This window comes from Electrona antarctica, assembly GCF_951216825.1.
Source record: "Electrona antarctica genome assembly, chromosome: 7".
NCBI lineage: Eukaryota > Metazoa > Chordata > Actinopteri > Myctophiformes > Myctophidae > Electrona > Electrona antarctica.
Genome location: NC_136812.1, coordinates 35,199,733 through 35,217,581, shown reverse-complemented (window position 1 = coordinate 35,217,581; position 17,849 = coordinate 35,199,733). Strand labels below are relative to the sequence as shown.

At 42.8% G+C, this 17,849-nt stretch overlaps 2 protein-coding genes across 3 annotated transcripts; one reads left to right on the top strand and one right to left on the bottom strand.

The window, feature by feature from the left end:
* Positions 1 to 448: 448 nt before the first annotated feature.
* Positions 449 to 11,873, bottom strand: LOC306926774 (inosine-uridine preferring nucleoside hydrolase). The gene is made up of 6 exons (XM_079506197.1): positions 11,793 to 11,873; positions 8,786 to 8,974; positions 7,585 to 7,767; positions 7,360 to 7,471; positions 1,841 to 1,977; positions 449 to 1,751 (listed from the first exon to the last, which is right to left on the bottom strand). Exons 2-6 carry the CDS (start codon positions 8,966 to 8,968, stop codon positions 1,386 to 1,388), a joined length of 981 nt encoding a protein of 326 aa, XP_079362323.1. The 5' UTR covers positions 8,969 to 8,974; positions 11,793 to 11,873; the 3' UTR covers positions 449 to 1,385.
* Positions 11,874 to 12,095: 222 nt separating this feature from the next.
* On the top strand, positions 12,096 to 17,220 carry LOC306926769 (basic immunoglobulin-like variable motif-containing protein). Of its 2 annotated transcripts, XM_079506191.1 has the most exons (11): positions 12,096 to 12,254; positions 12,867 to 12,945; positions 13,009 to 13,411; positions 13,838 to 13,970; positions 14,290 to 14,385; positions 14,661 to 14,765; positions 14,852 to 14,946; positions 15,036 to 15,168; positions 15,612 to 15,695; positions 15,769 to 15,865; positions 16,259 to 17,220. In XM_079506191.1, the coding sequence occupies exons 2-11, from the start codon at positions 12,934 to 12,936 to the stop codon at positions 16,550 to 16,552; spliced, it is 1,452 nt and encodes a 483-aa protein (XP_079362317.1). In that variant the 5' UTR covers positions 12,096 to 12,254; positions 12,867 to 12,933; the 3' UTR covers positions 16,553 to 17,220. The 2 variants fall into 2 exon arrangements, with proteins under 2 accessions (XP_079362317.1, XP_079362316.1); XM_079506190.1 differs by having other exon boundaries at positions 12,867 to 13,411.
* The last annotated feature ends 629 nt before the right edge of the window (positions 17,221 to 17,849 follow it).

The following is a 17,849-nucleotide window of genomic DNA, read 5'->3' as shown; positions in this document are numbered from 1 at the left end:
GTAGACAGGAAAGGGGGGAGAGAGATGGGGGGAGGACCATAGAGTAATAAAAGGATAGCTAGAGGCCGAACCGGAGCGACAGCCCCACCCCCCTGCTATTCATTTCAGTGGAAGTTGCTCAGTGGCGTTTGGAAGCACCTGGAAGAACAGTCTACTTCCGCATTTTTTCGATTTAGGCACCAAAATTTGGTGCCCAAAATGTGGAAACCCCAGCTGCACGGGGTTTCCTCATCATAAATCCACGGGTCGCCTGCAGTCCCGACTCCCCGCTCTGACCAGTAGGGCCCGAACGCTTCAACGTTGGAGAGCCTCCCTGGGGGCTTGGGGAAGGACACATAGCAAAGTTCGTCGGGATCGGGACTCGAACCCACGACACGCTGTAAGGCTGGCTTACCAGCCAAGGTGCCTGACTGGCCTATTCTAAAGCTCAGTACTGTTGGAACTGCTTTTGAGGATAATTTCAATTTTGTTTCTTTCTGGCATTGCTGTATTCTGAAAATGGGTTCCACGCCTCATCTTCACGTCTTCATTAGGGTGTCATTTGACTTTCTGACCCTGAAATGACCTCTGCCACGAGAACATCAACAGCCAAATCAACAGCTTCATTGATAACGACACTCACCGTTTTTAAATTGGGCTTTTCAATAAAAAAACTATTTTGTGTTGCAATCAATTTTAATTTGGTTAAGTGGTCAAATAATGCGTGGCAATTTAGAGGTTTGGGTTTGTGTACATTACCTCCATTTGTCTGCAAATTTAAAGATGGAGTGCCACGATTTTTTTCCCACTCTAAAACATGATCATCAGGTATTATTATAATATAAGGAGGAAGAACTTTTTCCCAAAAGTGTACAGTATTTGTTAAAATCATGCTTTTATGTGGGCACACCCACCAGTTCATTAAGTATGCCTGGTTTGCCTGCGGTGATCCACCTGAACTGAAGTTGCACCCACAGCTGTAGTTGTATGATAAAGGGGGAGGGGTTAGGGGAGGGGCTGATAGTGTGATGTCACTATTTTACTGTTTATTTCATTGGCCCGTTTGACTGTCAAGGGTTCAGCCTCCTCACCTCATAGACACAAAAATCGTGGCACTCCATCTTTAAATAAAAAGATGGATTTCAAAGTGAACTATGTAATGACAAGTTAATTATGTAATGACATCTATGCATCTGCCATTTCATATTTTTGTTCATTCACAATAGGGCTGGGTGATATGGAAATACCTCTATCGATAGTGATGATTAAATTATTTTGTATTTATTTCATTTTATCATCTTTGAATGTATAAAATCAAGCAAAAAATTATTAAAACCAGGAAATATTCAAAATCACACACGATATCTAGTCTCATATCATGATATCGATCCCTAGTTCACTAAATGTTACTTGTTTAGAGGTAGCTTGAGGGAGTCCATGAGCAACCGACTGAACTTGGCAAGATCACATTTGTTCATGACACAAATGCGGTGACTCTTCTTCAATTGATTTGTCTGATCTAGTGCCATCATACCACGGCACATTGTTCCCTGCAGCTCCACGCGGACTGCACAATCAATGCTCTGTGTTACCACGCTGCTGTCGATGAAGGCCGCCATTGCGTACGAATCATAGGAGACAAAGCCAGGTCCGAAGTACACATCTCTCTTATTCATCATAGCCGACTTGGAGTAGGCCCAACATTTTGACGTGATCTTCTTCATGAAACGTGCTGCAGGTGTGTCTTGATTGGTCAGTTCTTCAAAGAATTCCTATACAATGGGAATCAGAGTAATTAAAAAAAGACAAGAGTACAGTGTATTTATTTTCCAAGTGAGATGTTGTTCACTGGCAATGTTACCCATGTCAATGTATTCCTGCAGGAATATTCCCAAGATGCAAGGTGTGTGGGGCAGAGGAATTCTTCCAGCACAATGTAAGCCGACTCCGGATCCATTACAAAGTTGAACTCTCCACATAATGTCACGTTCCCTTTTCCTACAAAGAAAATAGATATAACATAATATACAGTACCTAACTGCCTTCCCTGTATGAACACCCTGATGCAGTTATTACGCCGGGGCGCTGTGGGTGCTGGCGGCGTGTTTCCTCCTCTGCGTCATCAGTGTCCATACCCGAGGCCCATACCCGTTGGCGAAAGGGCCTTTCTGTGTGGAGTTTGCATGTTCTCCCCGTGTCCCCTAGGGTAGGTACCCTCACAAAAAACATGCAGTAATCCTGGTCTCTAAACTGCCTCCCCCTGGCCAGCCGGGGTGCCTGATGGAGGGGAAAGGAACTGGTTGGAATAACGTGTTCCTTCCATGCACTACGTCCAACCAGGGAAACTCCCCCCTGTCAGGTGTAAAGGAGCAACTTGGACACTCAGGCATGAAGGAAGCATGAGTTCAAGTTCAAGAAGATGATGATCATGTAATATAATTGTATAGGCAGTTATTACCCTTATGGGCCAACAGTTAATCAAACTAATGGTCAATCAATTATTTCAAATCATAGATTTGAATAAAATAATCACTTTTAGAGAAAGAAAATCAACAATAGCATATCTACAAGCTCACAAACGTGATGAGTTGTGAGCTTGTAAATCGGCTACTTAATGGGGCTTAAATGGTCAATCACACTACTCGATTTAAAGGCCCAGGCCACACGTCTATGGATCTTTTGCAAAACGCACATTTCTCTGTGCGTTTGGGCCTTTCAGCCACACGCAAACGGCGTTTTCGGCCACTCAAACGGAGGTTTTTTTAAACGGATAAATAAGTGAAGATTTTCGAAAATATCCGGATCGGTGGAGCTGTGTAGTCATGCAAAACGGAGCTTTTGAGAAACGATGATGTCACCGCTTATTAGCGCATATAATTTTTACTATAATTAGGTGAGAAATGCAGCTTGTGCCTGCATGGAAACTACACAGATAGCCTATCTATCCAATTGTTCATGTTTATATATCACTGTTAACAACCTTTTTAACTTCTGCTCTGCTGCATCCAATAATAAATATATCAGCCTACTAGTCCAGTGCGGACTGGTGATTTCATTTGTATTGGTGCCGAGTGGGAAGCACAACCGATTGTTTTAATTCAAAGTGGTATATATTCTGTGAAATGTTTATCGTCATTCTGTGTATCTACAAGCTCCAAGTGTTGCGTCCACATGCAGCGCGTTGTGAGCTTGCAGATCGTCGGTGCCGTCCATGAATCCAAGCAGAGGTCCTCACAAGTATAGGTAAAACACTGCCAGTCCTCAGCGCAATGGCCCGTTGCGCAAAGAACTTGTGCGATATTCAGATAATCTTCAACCGATTGTTATAATTTGAAGTGGTATATATTCCGTGAAGTTTATATTTCCATTGGGTGTACAAGACATGTTTTTAATATGCCTTTATCAAATGATATAGAGAGATGGGTAGTGCCCAAGTATATTAGCCATGCAGCCTATATGATCTGTGGTGCGCTTGCTAGGCCTACACTCTCTCAATTAGGGATTTTCCCAGAGGTTAATTTCACTGATGTGATGTGTACAACCTTTATTCAAATAGTTTCATTTGTATTGGAGTGCGAAGCTTGAACAATAGGTTAATTGCGGACCGCTATGGATAAACTGTGGATATTAACCTATAAGGACCCAGGCCAAATGCCATTGCGCAGTAGCCTATACACCAACAAGTCTATGCGCGGTGTGTGCATAGCCGCATGCAACGGCGTCAACTTTGGGAGTGCCTGAGGGCTTGGGCACCCACTGAAAAAAGAATAAGGCAAATAGCACCCACTGAGATTAAGGCTGAAGATCCCCTCCCCCTGGTCATTTTGTCACGTAGGCACACACCTTTACGGTGTTCACAGAACAGGTATTCAAATGCTAATACGGTGGCTTTGTTCCAGTGACCGCACGGTTCATTCACACTCCGTCTCCTGCAGCAACACAACACTAACACAGTCAGCGGAGAGGCTGCTGTCTGTGTACCGTCGGCCCGTCTGTAAAGAGCCATGAGTCGGGAGGGGAGGGGAGGGCAGCAACACCGCCGGCCAATCTCCACACTGACTTGAGACTTGACAAACAGAGCCATCTCAGCAAAAATATCCCAAAACAATGTCCGGGGAACAGAACTGTTCCCTTTCCTCAGACTACTTTTACTTTAATTAAAAGGTAAGATGCAGTGGCTGTAATTTGGTCAAGGATCTTGCTTTCGTGAGCAATGGTGTACGAGATTGGTAATACATTGGTCAAATCATGAGATTGTTAGACCATCTGGGGGAAATAAATAAATAAATCTGCGTCGTCCCACCTAGCTAAAGGTAAAATCCACCCGCCGCTTATGGCTGAAACAATTTAATTATTTACTGTTGATCATGCTGAAATGTTGAAACAAGATGCTGAAAAATTTAATGTGTTCGTTAATTGTTGTGAACTGAAAGCGCGCACCACTGTATTTATTAGCAAACTGTAAATAAAGTACCAAAAAAAAGGTTTTTTCCCCGCTGCGGCCGGGTGGGGGGGGGGGGGGGGGGGGGGTGGCAGGGAGGCGGGGTGGCTGGGGGGCGGGGCGGAGGGCACCCACTGCGGTTATAGGAACCTGCCGCCCCTGGCCGCATGTGAAACTATATCGTGCTGTATTTTGCTCTCCATTTCATGGTCATGGTCATGCGAGGAGAGAGAGAGAGGTGTGAATGGAATCGCATCGTGCGTATATGGCACATCTCTCTCATGTTTAGGTAATTAAGGGCGCACCATTGACTGCATGTCACTGTGCCTACATGCTGACAATGTGCGCGTGTGAACTTGTATTAGCCTACACATTATAACGTGACATTTATTATACAGCTCGAAAATATAGCCACTCTACAAGCTCACAACTGGTTGTGGACACTTCTATAGGTCTGACTATGCTATTCATTTTTGTGCAGGACTTGCCAAGTCGCCAGAGCAATGGTAAAGTGTTTATAATTTTTAAATTATATGGAGAGAAAAGTCGAGAGTCGGGATTTGGAGATTTACGCACATAGTGTGACATGCGACATGCTGACAGACAATGAAAGAAATATGTTCCACTTCCACTCACAATTTAGGTGGCTTTTAAAATGCGGTACTTATTCCTTCATTCAAAAATATGATTGGCACCTCATAAGTGTAAATATAAAATCAAGTATAATATAGCCTACAATTGAAACCTGCTACTGCAGTGATTTTATCCTGTGTTCAATGCGTTTCTGCGTTTGGGTGTGGACATAGATATCTCTGTCGTATGGCCAGGGATTTTTTCTAAAACGGAGGACGAAAATATCCGTTTTGCAAAATATCCAGAGTAGTGTGGCCTGGGCCTTAGTCAATTTGCCCTTCGCTAAGTCCCTCCCCAACCCGTCCTTGTCCAATAGACACGTTAGCAGTGAGGAGACAGGGCAAGCTGTCCTTCTCACCCATTGAGCGTAGGCACATAGTAGCGTCACGAAGATGCAAGATGCAGCTTAGAGCAGGCGTCACTTCCTGGTTTTCAGACAGCTTGTGGATGGAAAATGAAGCTTGCGTGGCTGCAACTTGCAGCGTGGGCGGTTCTTCCAATAGTACCGCCCACGCTGCAAGTTGCAGCCGTGAGCAAGCTTCATTTTCCATCCACCAACTGTCTAAAAACCAGGAAGTGGCACCTGGAGGCGCGTTTTGTGCATCTTGTAGGTGTGCTCATGCCAATTGAGATGCATGTTAAATGACGGGATTTCTCCATATAAATAATAGATCATTTCAGTAGCAATAGCATCATAGCAAAAGGCTGATGCACACCTCAAAAGGCTGGTGACAGGTGCGTAGGGCAATAGAGCATACATTAAAAAGGGTATATGAAAAACCAAAGAAGAGGACCCGCACACTGTCAGACACTTGCCAAAACATGTTGCTCTTTATTAGGTCGACGTTTCGGTCGGTTAGACAGACCTTCATCAGGACAGACAAAAAAGGATTTTGTCTGTCCTGATGAAGGTCTGTCCTGATGAAGGCCCGACAGGAGTTTTCTTGTTGCACGGTAACGGTAAGACGGTCATTAGTATTATTGCCATCACCTGGTTTGGTCAGTCGTGTAACTTTCCTGACGTTAAGCTGTGTAAGTGTTAAACAACACAGCCATGCAAAATAACATTGACAGAGGTGACGAAAGCTTGCCCTGCATAGCAACGGTTGCTAAACTATTTGGATTGGCATTGGACAATCGCTTTTTGTGGTGGGTTAGTACAAAAGATTCTTAAAAACAAAACGATTAATTTGTTAATTGAAACAGTACTGAATGGAATAATAGTTAATAGTTAGTTAATTCTCAACTAGTCCTAACCCGTTCTGAATATATGAACAGCAAATGATGTTCAGTGTGGGTAATGTGATGATAGACGGTCCCTAACCGCTCACCGTCTGATATAAGCTATTAAACGTGAACGCGGAGGTTGGCTTTTTGGGCTACAAAGCAAGTTGTAGTTTGTTCTTTATATAATCAGGTTAAGAATGAGATGTTTTGTGTGATTTCGGAATGTGTTGTTCGTGAGCTACTGAGCCAGCGTTGGTCATTGTGTCTATCTGTATGTATTTTTGTCATTGTGTTGTTCCGACGGCACGGGATCTGTCTTCCCCGGATTATAGTATTCTTATGATCCATCAGATATAAAAGTGCACAGTATTGTAACTGTTGCCATGGCAATGCCCCGTCCGGGTGGAGTTAAACCTTGTTGTTGTTGCGTGCTAACGGTAGGCGGTTAAGAAAATGTCTCCATTTGGCCACCCAGAGTCGCCGACAGATAAGCATTCGTGTCGAAACAGCGCGTGTGTTCACGTGAACATGCCCCGTCCAACTGTCAGAGCTGGCTTTCAGGTGCCTGTGCCACGCAACCCCCGCGTTGGCCGCGATGCTTCCCCAAAGAAGAAGTGATGTCGACGGACGCAAGAGTAGCTGTAGGCTACTATGGGTCCGAGTTGTTTTCCCCATGTGGGTGTGATTTATAGGTCTGATGCCTGCCTGGGGGCGGTGTGGAAAAGGGGAGGTGGAATGTTGCGCGGAAAACTGTGTCCCAGTATTAATCAGTGTCCGTCCCAACATGCATTTCACTGGTGAAACTGGTGACACATGATTTACGGGGAGATGAGTTGTTGCAAATTAATTTAATTAAGATGATTGTTAGAATGTTTGGCGTGTGCAATGCGGGGCAGATTGAGGTTGGAGTACAGGGCTGCGCGGCGCTAGGTTCCCTGAGAGTCTGTTTGTGCGTTGTGGAGTTGTGAGGAGGCGCTGTAGGCGAGCAGCTGTCTTGCTCTATGCTAGGGAAGGGACAGACTGACTGACTGACAGACAGACAGAGGTTCTTGAATTTCATAATGATAGCAGCATCCTACCCTCCATGTTGCCACCCATGATGAAGAGATCCTTGAGCTTCTCAGGAAACAGGGGATCCAGTCTGACAGCAAGAGCAAGATTTGTGAGCGGTCCGAGGGCTACCAGGGACACCTGTAGAAGGCATCGGAGATGAATGAAGTGGTATAAGAGTTACAACATCCACATTTTCATGAATGAAAATGAATGAATGTTCATGGCACAAGAATGCAGAAAAGATGTAGCACCTGTTTGTGGTTCTCAGATACCAGTCTGAGCATTGCATCGACTGCATGCTCTCTCTGGATCTTCTCCTTCCACAGAGGATCTTTGTCTTCAATCACATCCCCCAGTCCGTCACTTCCAAAATGGTCACTTAATTCTTTATTGGCCCCAACAAGAGGACCAGCAGAGCCCTGGAACACTGGGATCTGTGGAAATGGGAGCCTGATTAGTAGTCTTTTCAAGTACCACCTGGGGAAATCAATAAATCATCCATCAACTATATCTGCCAGACATAACAACGCAGCCCCTTGCATCCAACAGCCCAACCCAGTAGTCAGTAGTCACTTTGAGTGGCACAGCACGCGGAAGCCACACCGGGTGAGTCTTAACCGGCAATGTATGTCGGACTCAAGTCGCCTTAGTCTTAACCAGCCATCATGTATGTCAGACTCCGTTGCCTCAGTCTTAACCGGCCATTAATGTCGGACTCTGTTGCGTTCTAAATCTTTACTTTATCAGCAAAAAAAACATTGTTTGTGGTTGGCACAAAAATAGTGGCACAAGCGGGATTGATACAAACCTGGGAGGTGTGTAATAACTAGTGAGGGATGCTACGGAGCTGGCCTCCAGAATGGGTTTTCAGGCTGTATTAGAATATGACAACGCCCAACTCATGTAAAAAAATAAAGCCTGCCAGGATCTCCGCCAAGTAGGGGAGGCTTCCCCTCCCCGTCCCCTCCCCATATTTCTGGCAGAAGCCCTTGACTGGTGATTTCACCATACCATTGTGGCTGCGTAGGCTAGCCACAGGTGTGCGCCGCCCCACCCACCACTAAATGAGGTGATCAGCTCCCACTCCACCCCACTGGGTGTAAGCACACCTAGGATTCCATGCGTGGACAAAAGCCACTGTCTGCCGGCGTCTCTTCCGGGTCTGTGCCATAATGCATTTCCAATGTGAGTCACATGGTTTGCCCAAACATTTTTGTTTGATGGGCAGAACACAGCCATCAAACACAAATGTTTGGTCAAACCATGTGACTCCCATTGGAAAAGAATCGTGGCGGCTATTAAACACAGACAAGACACTGAACATGTGTTTGATATGTGTGTAAGAGCCCAAATAGTGGTGGGTTTTGTACAGCAGTCTTCTCTGGAATAAACCCAACTGTAAAATGTAATAATAAGCTTCATCTGTGTATTGATTAAGTTTAGAGAGCTTACCTTCCCACGTTCACAGATGGAGAGCACCATTAAGACATTTTGGCATACATTCTCCACTGATGCGTTCCCAAAACAGCAGGTAATTCCCAGGACCTGAACGTCAGGCGCTGCCAGTGCCATCATTATAGCCTGGGCATCATCAATGCCACAGTCTGTGTCAATGATCACCAACTTATTTGCCATGGTATTCTGTTAAAATACAGATTCCCAAACAGAGTTAAACAGATTCATCAAGGCAGATTCCAAATGACCATTTTAGATTTAAAGGACAACTATGGTGGTTTTAATGAGAAAAGTTTAACACCAACATGAGCCTTGGTTGAAAAAAACTATAAAGTTGTCCTTTAACGTACTGTATAGCAACATACATTTAGGATTTAGAACCGTGTTTTAGAACAGTGTTTCTTAAAAACAGCAGATATACAAGCTCACAAATATCTTGAAAGAGTTTGATTAATTGTGTAATTGCATTTTTGGGGGCTAGAAACGGCCATAGCCATTATCACAAATGTGATGAATCATCACATTTGGAAAAGTAGCTATGGTTTATGAACACATTTGTGAAGAAATCTATTGTACCATTTATTAACTATTAAAAAGGACAAAGGGAAGTGTTTTCAGAAGTTATATGTGACTACAACATAGTTATATATAAACTAGAGGGAGGACTGCCCTGCCCCCAGCTATTCAAGCTATTCATTTCAATGGAAGTTGCTCATCCTGCATAGATATTATCCTACAATTCATTATCATTTGGCCACAAAAGATCACTCTACTGAATGTGAAGGGGGAGGTGACAAACTGACATATTGAGCCCCCTATAGTACCCCCCTTCACATTCAGTAGATCCTGTGATCTTTTGAGGCCAGATGTAATTTCCTGGGGTCTAGTAGGACTATAGTAAATAATACAAAAATAAATCGCTAGAAGATTTTGTAAAAAATACATATTTAGCCCCATGTTCGAATGCCCCCACCCCCCTGTCAAAAATAGCTAAAATCATTAAAACGAAAGAAAGCAGCAAATAAAAAAATATATAACACTCATCTTTTAGATATCTGTGTGAACTGTTGCGTGAAATGTACCCAGAGACAGTTCTGCACTTAATTGTTTTGGAACTGTACATGTTTTGGAAGGATGTATCTTGGACTTCTCTGTATATTATTGTTAATATTGACTCTGACTTGACTTCTGTCTACTGGCAACATACTGTTTGGCTTCAGTAATAAGAAGAAAGATTAAGTATACATAATTAATTTGATCATTATTCTAGCTACATTTCATCATATAGGCCTACATAAATCCAGATTTAGTCACTCCAAACATTGAGACCAAGCAGTACTGTACAACTCATTCAGTGCCACCTGGTGGACACCAGTTTTGGCCCTTTGCCATGAAGCCCCTTATTAAAAAAAAGAAAGAAAATGAAATTCTACCGTGCACGACATGCAGTCACCTGCACACCGGATTAGAGAAAAAAATATGGAAGATCTTTTATTTTTTTATGATATATATATATTTTTGTAAAAGGCGTCCTATAAGACTTTAAGGCATCCTGTAAGTTAAAGAAAATTAGCGAAAGGTGTGGCAAATCCTCAAAGAAAATGCTTACCACTAGCTTTCTTCACAAATGTGTTCATAAAGGTGGCTACTATAACATATACATTTGTTCCAACCCAACTCCCTTGGGAAACTTTGTGACAGCTGCTGAAAGTTGGGGTACCATAAACCATTAACAACCAATATAAGGCAAAATTTCCAAAATTTCATTATGCTTTAAGTAGCATGTGACATGTCAAACTAGGGGGTTTTCATGATGCTGAATCCATTCCAAGCATTCGTTTTGCACAAAAACACTCCTTGGGCTAAATTCGGCCATAGCCACTTGCCCAAATGTGCCCAAATGTGCCGACCTCATCACATTTGTGATGACGGCTATGGCCATTTTTAGGCGAAGGAGTGTTTTTTGTGCAAAACGAATGCTTGCAATGGATTCAGAATCATGAAAACCCCCTAGTTTGACATGTCACATTCAACTTAAAGTATAATGAAATTTGGAAAATGTTGCCTTATATTGGTTGTTCAATGGTACCCCAACTTTCAGCAGCTGTCACAAAGTTTCCCAAGGGAGTTGGGTTGGAACAAATTTATATGTGATTGTAGACACCTTTATGAACACATCTGTGAAGAAAGCTAGTGGTAAGCATTTTTTTTTGCAGATTTGCCACACATTTCGCACTGAGTGAGTTTTAAAACAATTTACAACTTTAGTTTAAAGTACAAGAAAGCTGCAAGAACTGTTGCCTTGTGTTCACTCTTTAATGTTTTCTGTAATTCCCCCTGGCTCTGATGTTGTATTAATAACTTTGTTGTTTGTGTTTTTTGTATTGTATTGTATGTCAATATGTCGACTGTAATACAGATTTTAAAAAAGAGAAAAAATTAAAAAAAACATTGGCGGATTCAACCGCTCTGGAGGCCTGGGGGTTGCACCACCTTCAACCTTAGCCTAGTTATAGCTTAAATGGCTTTTAGTAATGCATAAGTCTTGACTTAAAAGCCATTTAAGCTATAACTAGGCAGCTAGGCTAAGTTTGAACTTGGTGTGAGCTGGCTCCACTGCTCCAGGACTACACAACAGTGCAAAGGGCAAGGTGAAGGCAGTATGGTCAGTGGTCAGCCAGCCTTGACTATTGAAAGCCTTGGACCTCAGGAGTGGACCTGAGATTTAAACATGCGTTCATAAATTCTACAGAACAATACAACCTAAATAAATTCCTGTGCTCATATAGTGTAACAAACTTTGCACATATTATTACTAGTAGACCTTTAAAGAATAAATTAGAGTAGACTTGTACCGGTATGGTAGCCTAACGTCTTGCGTGACCAGTAGCCACCAGGGGAGCTAGTTAGCTTTAGGAAATATATCAATATCAAGTGACAGCAATTTTCACGAGAATCTGTAATTAGTCAAAGTAATTGATTAAGGCCTCAAGTAAATACAAACCTCATGTAGTTCTCCTTTCCCTCTTCTCTAAAAAGTGAAGTTGTAATGTGGTTGCAACACATAGGCTACACAGACCTCGGCGGGTTCGTCCATTATAAGAAACACGGGAGGGGGGGGGGGGATTCTTATTGGAATGTGTGTTAAAATATAAACCCGTAAAAAACTAAAAATGCATCATGGAACAAATAAATAAGTTGTTGGATTAGATGAACTCCTATAATTTCTTACTGGACTTATATTACTGTGAAAACTGAAAAGGCCCTTGAAAAATATCTTGAGATACAATTAAACTTTACATAATGGTACAGTCCTGCTGGATTTGTAGCGGAAGAAGACACGAGACAGAAGGATGCTGTGGAATGTTATAATTTAACGTACAGTAAATTTCTACATCACCTGCGACTGATGATGCACGATTTTAACGTGCCATTTGGCTGTTAATTTGCTGTGACATAAAGCAAGGTACGATTAAGCTAAATTGTCTTTTCTGTCTGTGTAGCTAACTAGCTATGAAGGATCGTCTCTGCCATAGTGTGCCATCCATTCGATTGATTGCGTACGTTAGCCCGTTATTATGCCATCTTGACAAGGAGTTGGCAGTGGCAGGTGAACTGTGATGGTTATTAAACAAACACACACAGGCACAGCTAATGTACGTACGTACGCCACAGTCATGCATTCAGACGTTTAAGATGGGTTGATGTGACAGCTTTATGTCATCATGTGTATAACTGTGGCCTCGGTGGTTACTGGTGGTTACATGATGCACCCGAATGTGACTTGACACACAACTGCAGGTCACCATGAAACAATTGTGGTGATGACCGTGTTATCATTGTGGCTGTTGGTGTGACCAAAAAGTGGTATTTCTTGACTAATGACTGTCTTTTCTATCAGCATTATCATGCCGTCTAAAAGACTGTCAGATTTATTTTATCTATTCTGATATTTGTGTATATACAGACAGATCTACACAAATGTCAGAATCAATCAAATAATTCTCTTCTTGACAGCCTTGGTCCAAAGCTAGTTGTCTTGATGAGGCTTGTGTATGTTTGTTTTCATTCTCACTAGACATTCCAGTGACCTGCCCAAAAGAGACCTCAGCTATTCTCTCATCCTTCATCCAAGTGGCTGTTCAATGCCTAATACTCCAGAAGGTCAAGGAACACATCTATCTAGGCCGGCTGACCGGGCTGGGCCGCAGAGACCCCCTGACCGAGAAGATGAACGCAGCCTGTTGAGCTCCCTTGCCCGGGACAATGCCAGGCTGAGGCGGGCTTCAAGTGCTGAGCTCCAGCTCCCATGGACCTGCCCTGTCACACACTCCAGAGAGAAGTTCTACACCGTTTGTTCTGATTACGCTCTTCTCAACCAGGCCGCTTCAGTGTACCGTCCTGCTAACGCACCCCAATCTGGTCAGCAGGATGAGGAACCTTCCTATGTGAAGACCCAAAGCTCTACTGACTTCACCCAAGGCCAGCCTGGAGGCGGCGACATTGCTTTGGACAGGGACTGTGACATGGATGAGGAGTCCTCGAGCAACACAAAACCTATTTTGGCCTGGGAGATCGACACAACAGACTTTGAAACTGTGCTAACTAGAAAAATAAGAACAAGTAAGCCGGAATGATGCTTTAAAGCCATAGTACGTGGGTTCGTCAGTTATGATTGTGTGTTTTTGTTTGGTATGTGATAAGATATTTTTGAATGTTGCAGGTCTGCAGGAGATGGTTGTCTTTTTAAATGTGTCAAGAATTAGCCAGACCATTTGCTAATACCTCAGTTATATAATTCCGGCAGTTATGTCAGCTGTGCAGCATCTTGGTGAGAGCTCAGGGGATAATTACCGCTGTGAATGTTTTATGAACGCCTTATCTCCACTTTGTACGAGCGCATTCAGTTTCAGGTCTTGGCTTTGTGAAACAGTGTTTTATTTTAGCGGCTCACCAGCTGGTGATTTTCTTTGATATTTATTGTCTAAACAATGATCATCTGCAACAGTGATTACGAACAACAGCTAACGAAAATGTTCCTGTCTGAAGGCAATATGAAGAAATTCGGCTCCAAGAAGATGAAGTCGTCGGACAGATCCAGCCGATCCAATCTGCAAGACATTCCCTCCCATGCCTCGCTGGAAGACATCAAAGAGCGGAAGGTCCTAGATCTCAGGAGATGGTAATGTGCTCACTGTCTTGACCTTTGTGAGAACTTGAGAAGCATGTTACTCAATATAAGCTTATGTTTTGTTTTGGTTTTTTTCAAGCCCCTGTTATTTTTCCTGTTATAGTTCATTCTATATACAGTCAAGTTTTAAATGTCAGCACAGATAAGGGGTGATTATACTGTACTCTTCTCTTATTTCTTACTGTGGAAGACAGCTGTGAACGCTCACAAAAAATGTCCAATCTGTGCTGCGGGCTGCGGCAGATGTATACTATTTCAAAGGTCTCCCTTATCAGTTATTTTTTTCTTTTTGGATGGTTTTCTGTTTCAGGTACTGCATCAGCCGGCCACAGTACAAGACGTCTTGCGGTATTTCCTCATTGGTGTCTTGCTGGAACTTCTTGTACAGCACAGTAGGAGCAGGGAGGTGTGTGTGCATTACATATTGAAGTAGCCGGCGTCGCATGATTAAATCAATCCTTAGCTTTGCTTAAACCCTGTATAATTTGTTGTACATCAAATAGTGAAAATTACATGACAACGTAATATTTTTGCAGAATGTTGCCTATTACGATATGAAATGCCCAGAAGCTCATTATGTTAAGTGTGGAGACAAATCATGTTGAAAAGTAAATCATTACGGTCATTGATTATGAACAATGGATATCATTTTAAACATGTTTTGGTTTGTATCTTCTCCAGCCTGCCACCCATCTCTCAGGAAGAGGCACTGCACATTTTGGGGTTCCCGCCTCCCTTTGAAGAGATCAAGTTTGGCCCTTTCACTGGCAATGCCACCCTCATGCGGTAATGGCAAATTCTCTCCAGTGTCCACAGTCTGTATACCGTAGATGCCACAATTCAAACAATAACATATGCCAAATTGTTCACAGATGGTTCAGGCAGATTAATGACCATTTTAGGGTCCGTGGATGCTCCTACTTTCTGTACAAACCACATGGGAAACACAAGACGGCAGGAGAGACGGGTGAGTTAATCTGCGGCCTCAACACAGCAGTTTGTGTTCTTTTAAAAGTGACAAAACAGTCGACTGATAGTCTCAACACACCTTTTTAGCTGAAGGAGCGTTATTGAAGCTGACACAGGGACTGAAGGATGAAACTATGGCATACATTTACCACTGCCAGAATCACTACTTCTGTCCTGTAGGCTTTGAGGCCACTCCACTCAAAGCTGCTAAGGCATATAGGTAGGATTGTGTAGATCAGCAATTCCCAACGTGTGAGCCTGGCAGGCTGTGAGTTTAATGCAAGTGTGTGGGCCCCCAAATAATTGGTAAAATAATTCTTTAGAGCCTTGAAAAATGAGTTTTCATATTGATACCAATAAATAAGATATTAAAGTGTACTACGTTAGTTCCCTTGATTTAAGCCAGAACACAATCAATTGATTGATAATTAAAATAAACATGCTCTCAAAAATGCACGCAGCCAGATCAGGTCAGATGGGTGTGCTGTGAAGTGTGAATACGTTCAAATGGGCCCTGATCCAGGAAAACGTTGGGAACTACTGATGTAGATTTTTATTATTATCAGTGCTTTCTGTGAGAGTATAATATTCCCACTGGTCTCATTGTATGCAGCTGGGTTTAAAGACATTAAAAGATGATGAACAATTCTGTTTTGTGTATAGGGGGCCTCTGCCAACGAATGAAACGGAGCACTGGATTCTTATTGGTGAACCCAGCAGGAAACACCCAGCTATTCACTGTAAAAAGTAAGGCCTTTCCAGACGCAACAGCATTTCGTTGTGATTGTTGAGCTCTTTTTCACATAGCTTTCCTTTTCAGATGGTTGGATATTGTGACTGATCTCAACACGCAAAATCCTGAATTCCTGGATATCCGTCATACGGAGAGAGGAATTCAGTGTCGCAAAACCAAAAAGGTTCTTGTGAATGAATGTTTTTAATGTTTGTGTCTTCTCTTAACCACTTAAACAATATACTTTGTTGTCCAGAATCCCCAGTGGTTTATACTAGGCCCCCTGCTTTTTTCCCTTTACACAAAATCCAAACCGAATAACCAATGTACAATCTCAAAAGACGTTGCTTTATGAGCTTGTAGATCGGCTATTTTCACCAATGTTTGCTTTATGAGCTTGTAGATCGGCTATTTTCACCAATGTTCGCCTCAGAATAAATGCTAGGGTTCAAGTGGTTGTCAGACCCATCGCTTTTATGGGATTATAAGACACCAAAAACACATTATACAATGTTACGTTCTTGTGCTGACTGAATATTGAGCTTCTGTACACTTTCTGACAATCACAACCTCACAGGTAGGTGGCAACCTTCACTGCATCATGGCCTTCCAGCGGGTGAACTGGCAGAAGCTTGGTCCCTGGGCTCTCAATTTGGAGAACCTGCGTCACGACTTGCACCACGCGGGTGCGGAGCGAGCCCACGAGGGCACGGATGAGGGTGCCGAGGAAAAGGCCTCGTCCAAGCGCCTGGCCTGCTTGGGACGCTCCCAGGGCCAGAAAGACACTGCCTGGAAGCGTCTGTCCAACACTACAGAGTACAGACAGAGGAGCTCCCCTGAGAGCGACCTTGAAGAAGACCTCACAGACTGAAATAACTAACTTCTGTCTGCTGGTGTATGTAAGTATGTAAACCAAAATAAGAGCTAATAGGTGTTGTTACATGTTACCACCACACCGCAAACATATTATGTTCAGATTATTCCAATCACATTTCCCTGGGTTTAATCAGGAGTATAATCACAGCTGTTAGTTTGAAGTCACTATAGCAATGCTTTGTGTACATGATTATCATTTTAATAGGGATAGGGAACCAACTGTCGACAACAGCAGTCCATAAATCATTTGTACAGGCATGTCGGTTGTGTTTTGACAATTTGGCTGAAAGTGACTACTGCAGTAGAGTGCTAATATGTAATATAGTTGTGAAAGTGGCAGACTTGTTACGCTCTATGAAATCTAAGGCTAATCGAAGGCCTATCCTTGTCCATGGTGAAACTGGTCATCCCTACCAAAAATGACATTTGTGGGTATTCAAACAAAGTGTGACTGTGAACCACAGAAAAGTTAGGACAGCATGTTTTTCATTCCATGTGTAGAGCCACAATTTCCATTTGAGCCCCTGTGGTGCCATCTGTCTTTTGCTGTATGTCAATGTGTATTTGGTGAATGTGATGTATTGGGAGTTTTTATTTATTTTATATAAAATTATTTAAAAAATAAAACTTCTGAATGGGCCATCAACATCTTCAGAACATTTAGTTTCTCTTCCTAGGTCATTGTTTATTGCAGAAATTATGACAAGGACCAGTTTTGGTTTGTGGTTCTTTATTGAGACAAGGAACAGATTTCTCACTTCACTTCCCATTCCTAATCCTGACATAGCTCTGGTCCATAGCCTTACTGCTTCTATGATGGACGCACTCTTGAGCCCCCCACCACATATATAAACGGTACTTTTTGGCCAGAAAGGGATTTTCTTTCACCGGAGAAAAAAAATTCTCAGGCAATTCTCTGGGCAATATCGGTAGAGGGTGCATTGGTGTAACAAAGTGTTTTTTTTCCGGTGGAAACAAAATCCCTTTTTGGCCAAAAAGTACCGTTTATTGTGGTGGGGGGCTCAGAGTGCTCCCACTAAGGAAAGTAGGCTTTCTAATGACACAACCCGCCTTTGTTTTGGTGAGTAGCAAAAACGTTTCCATGTGAGATTTAAAAACGAAAGTAGCATAGCCTTACTGCAGGGCAGAATCATAGAAGCAGTAAGGCTATGGACCAGAGCTAATCCTGACATTACCTTTAAGGCATTTGTCTGCTCTATAAGGGAGCAAAGACAAGAATATGGCAGGAAAGAGGTACAAGTTTTTTTTCTATATAATGTATTGTGTGTAGT

Excerpts from the sequence above, each read along its gene's own strand:
- LOC306926774 (XM_079506197.1), bottom strand. The coding sequence starts at position 8,968 with ATGGCAAATAAGTTGGTGATCATTGACACAGACTGTGGCATTGATGAT. Across the intron at positions 7,768-8,785 it reads CCATCTGTGAACGTGGGAAG|ATCCCAGTGTTCCAGGGCTC; the intron begins GTAAGCTCTCTA and ends CCATTTCCACAG. Across the intron at positions 1,978-7,359 it reads CATGGGTGGCAACATGGAGG|GAAAAGGGAACGTGACATTA; the intron begins GTAGGATGCTGC and ends TTTTCTTTGTAG.
- LOC306926769 (XM_079506190.1), top strand. The coding sequence starts at position 12,934 with ATGCCTAATACTCCAGAAGGTCAAGGAACACATCTATCTAGGCCGGCT. Across the intron at positions 15,169-15,611 it reads AAAGCTGCTAAGGCATATAG|GGGGCCTCTGCCAACGAATG; the intron begins GTAGGATTGTGT and ends TTTTGTGTATAG. Across the intron at positions 15,696-15,768 it reads CCAGCTATTCACTGTAAAAA|ATGGTTGGATATTGTGACTG; the intron begins GTAAGGCCTTTC and ends TTTCCTTTTCAG.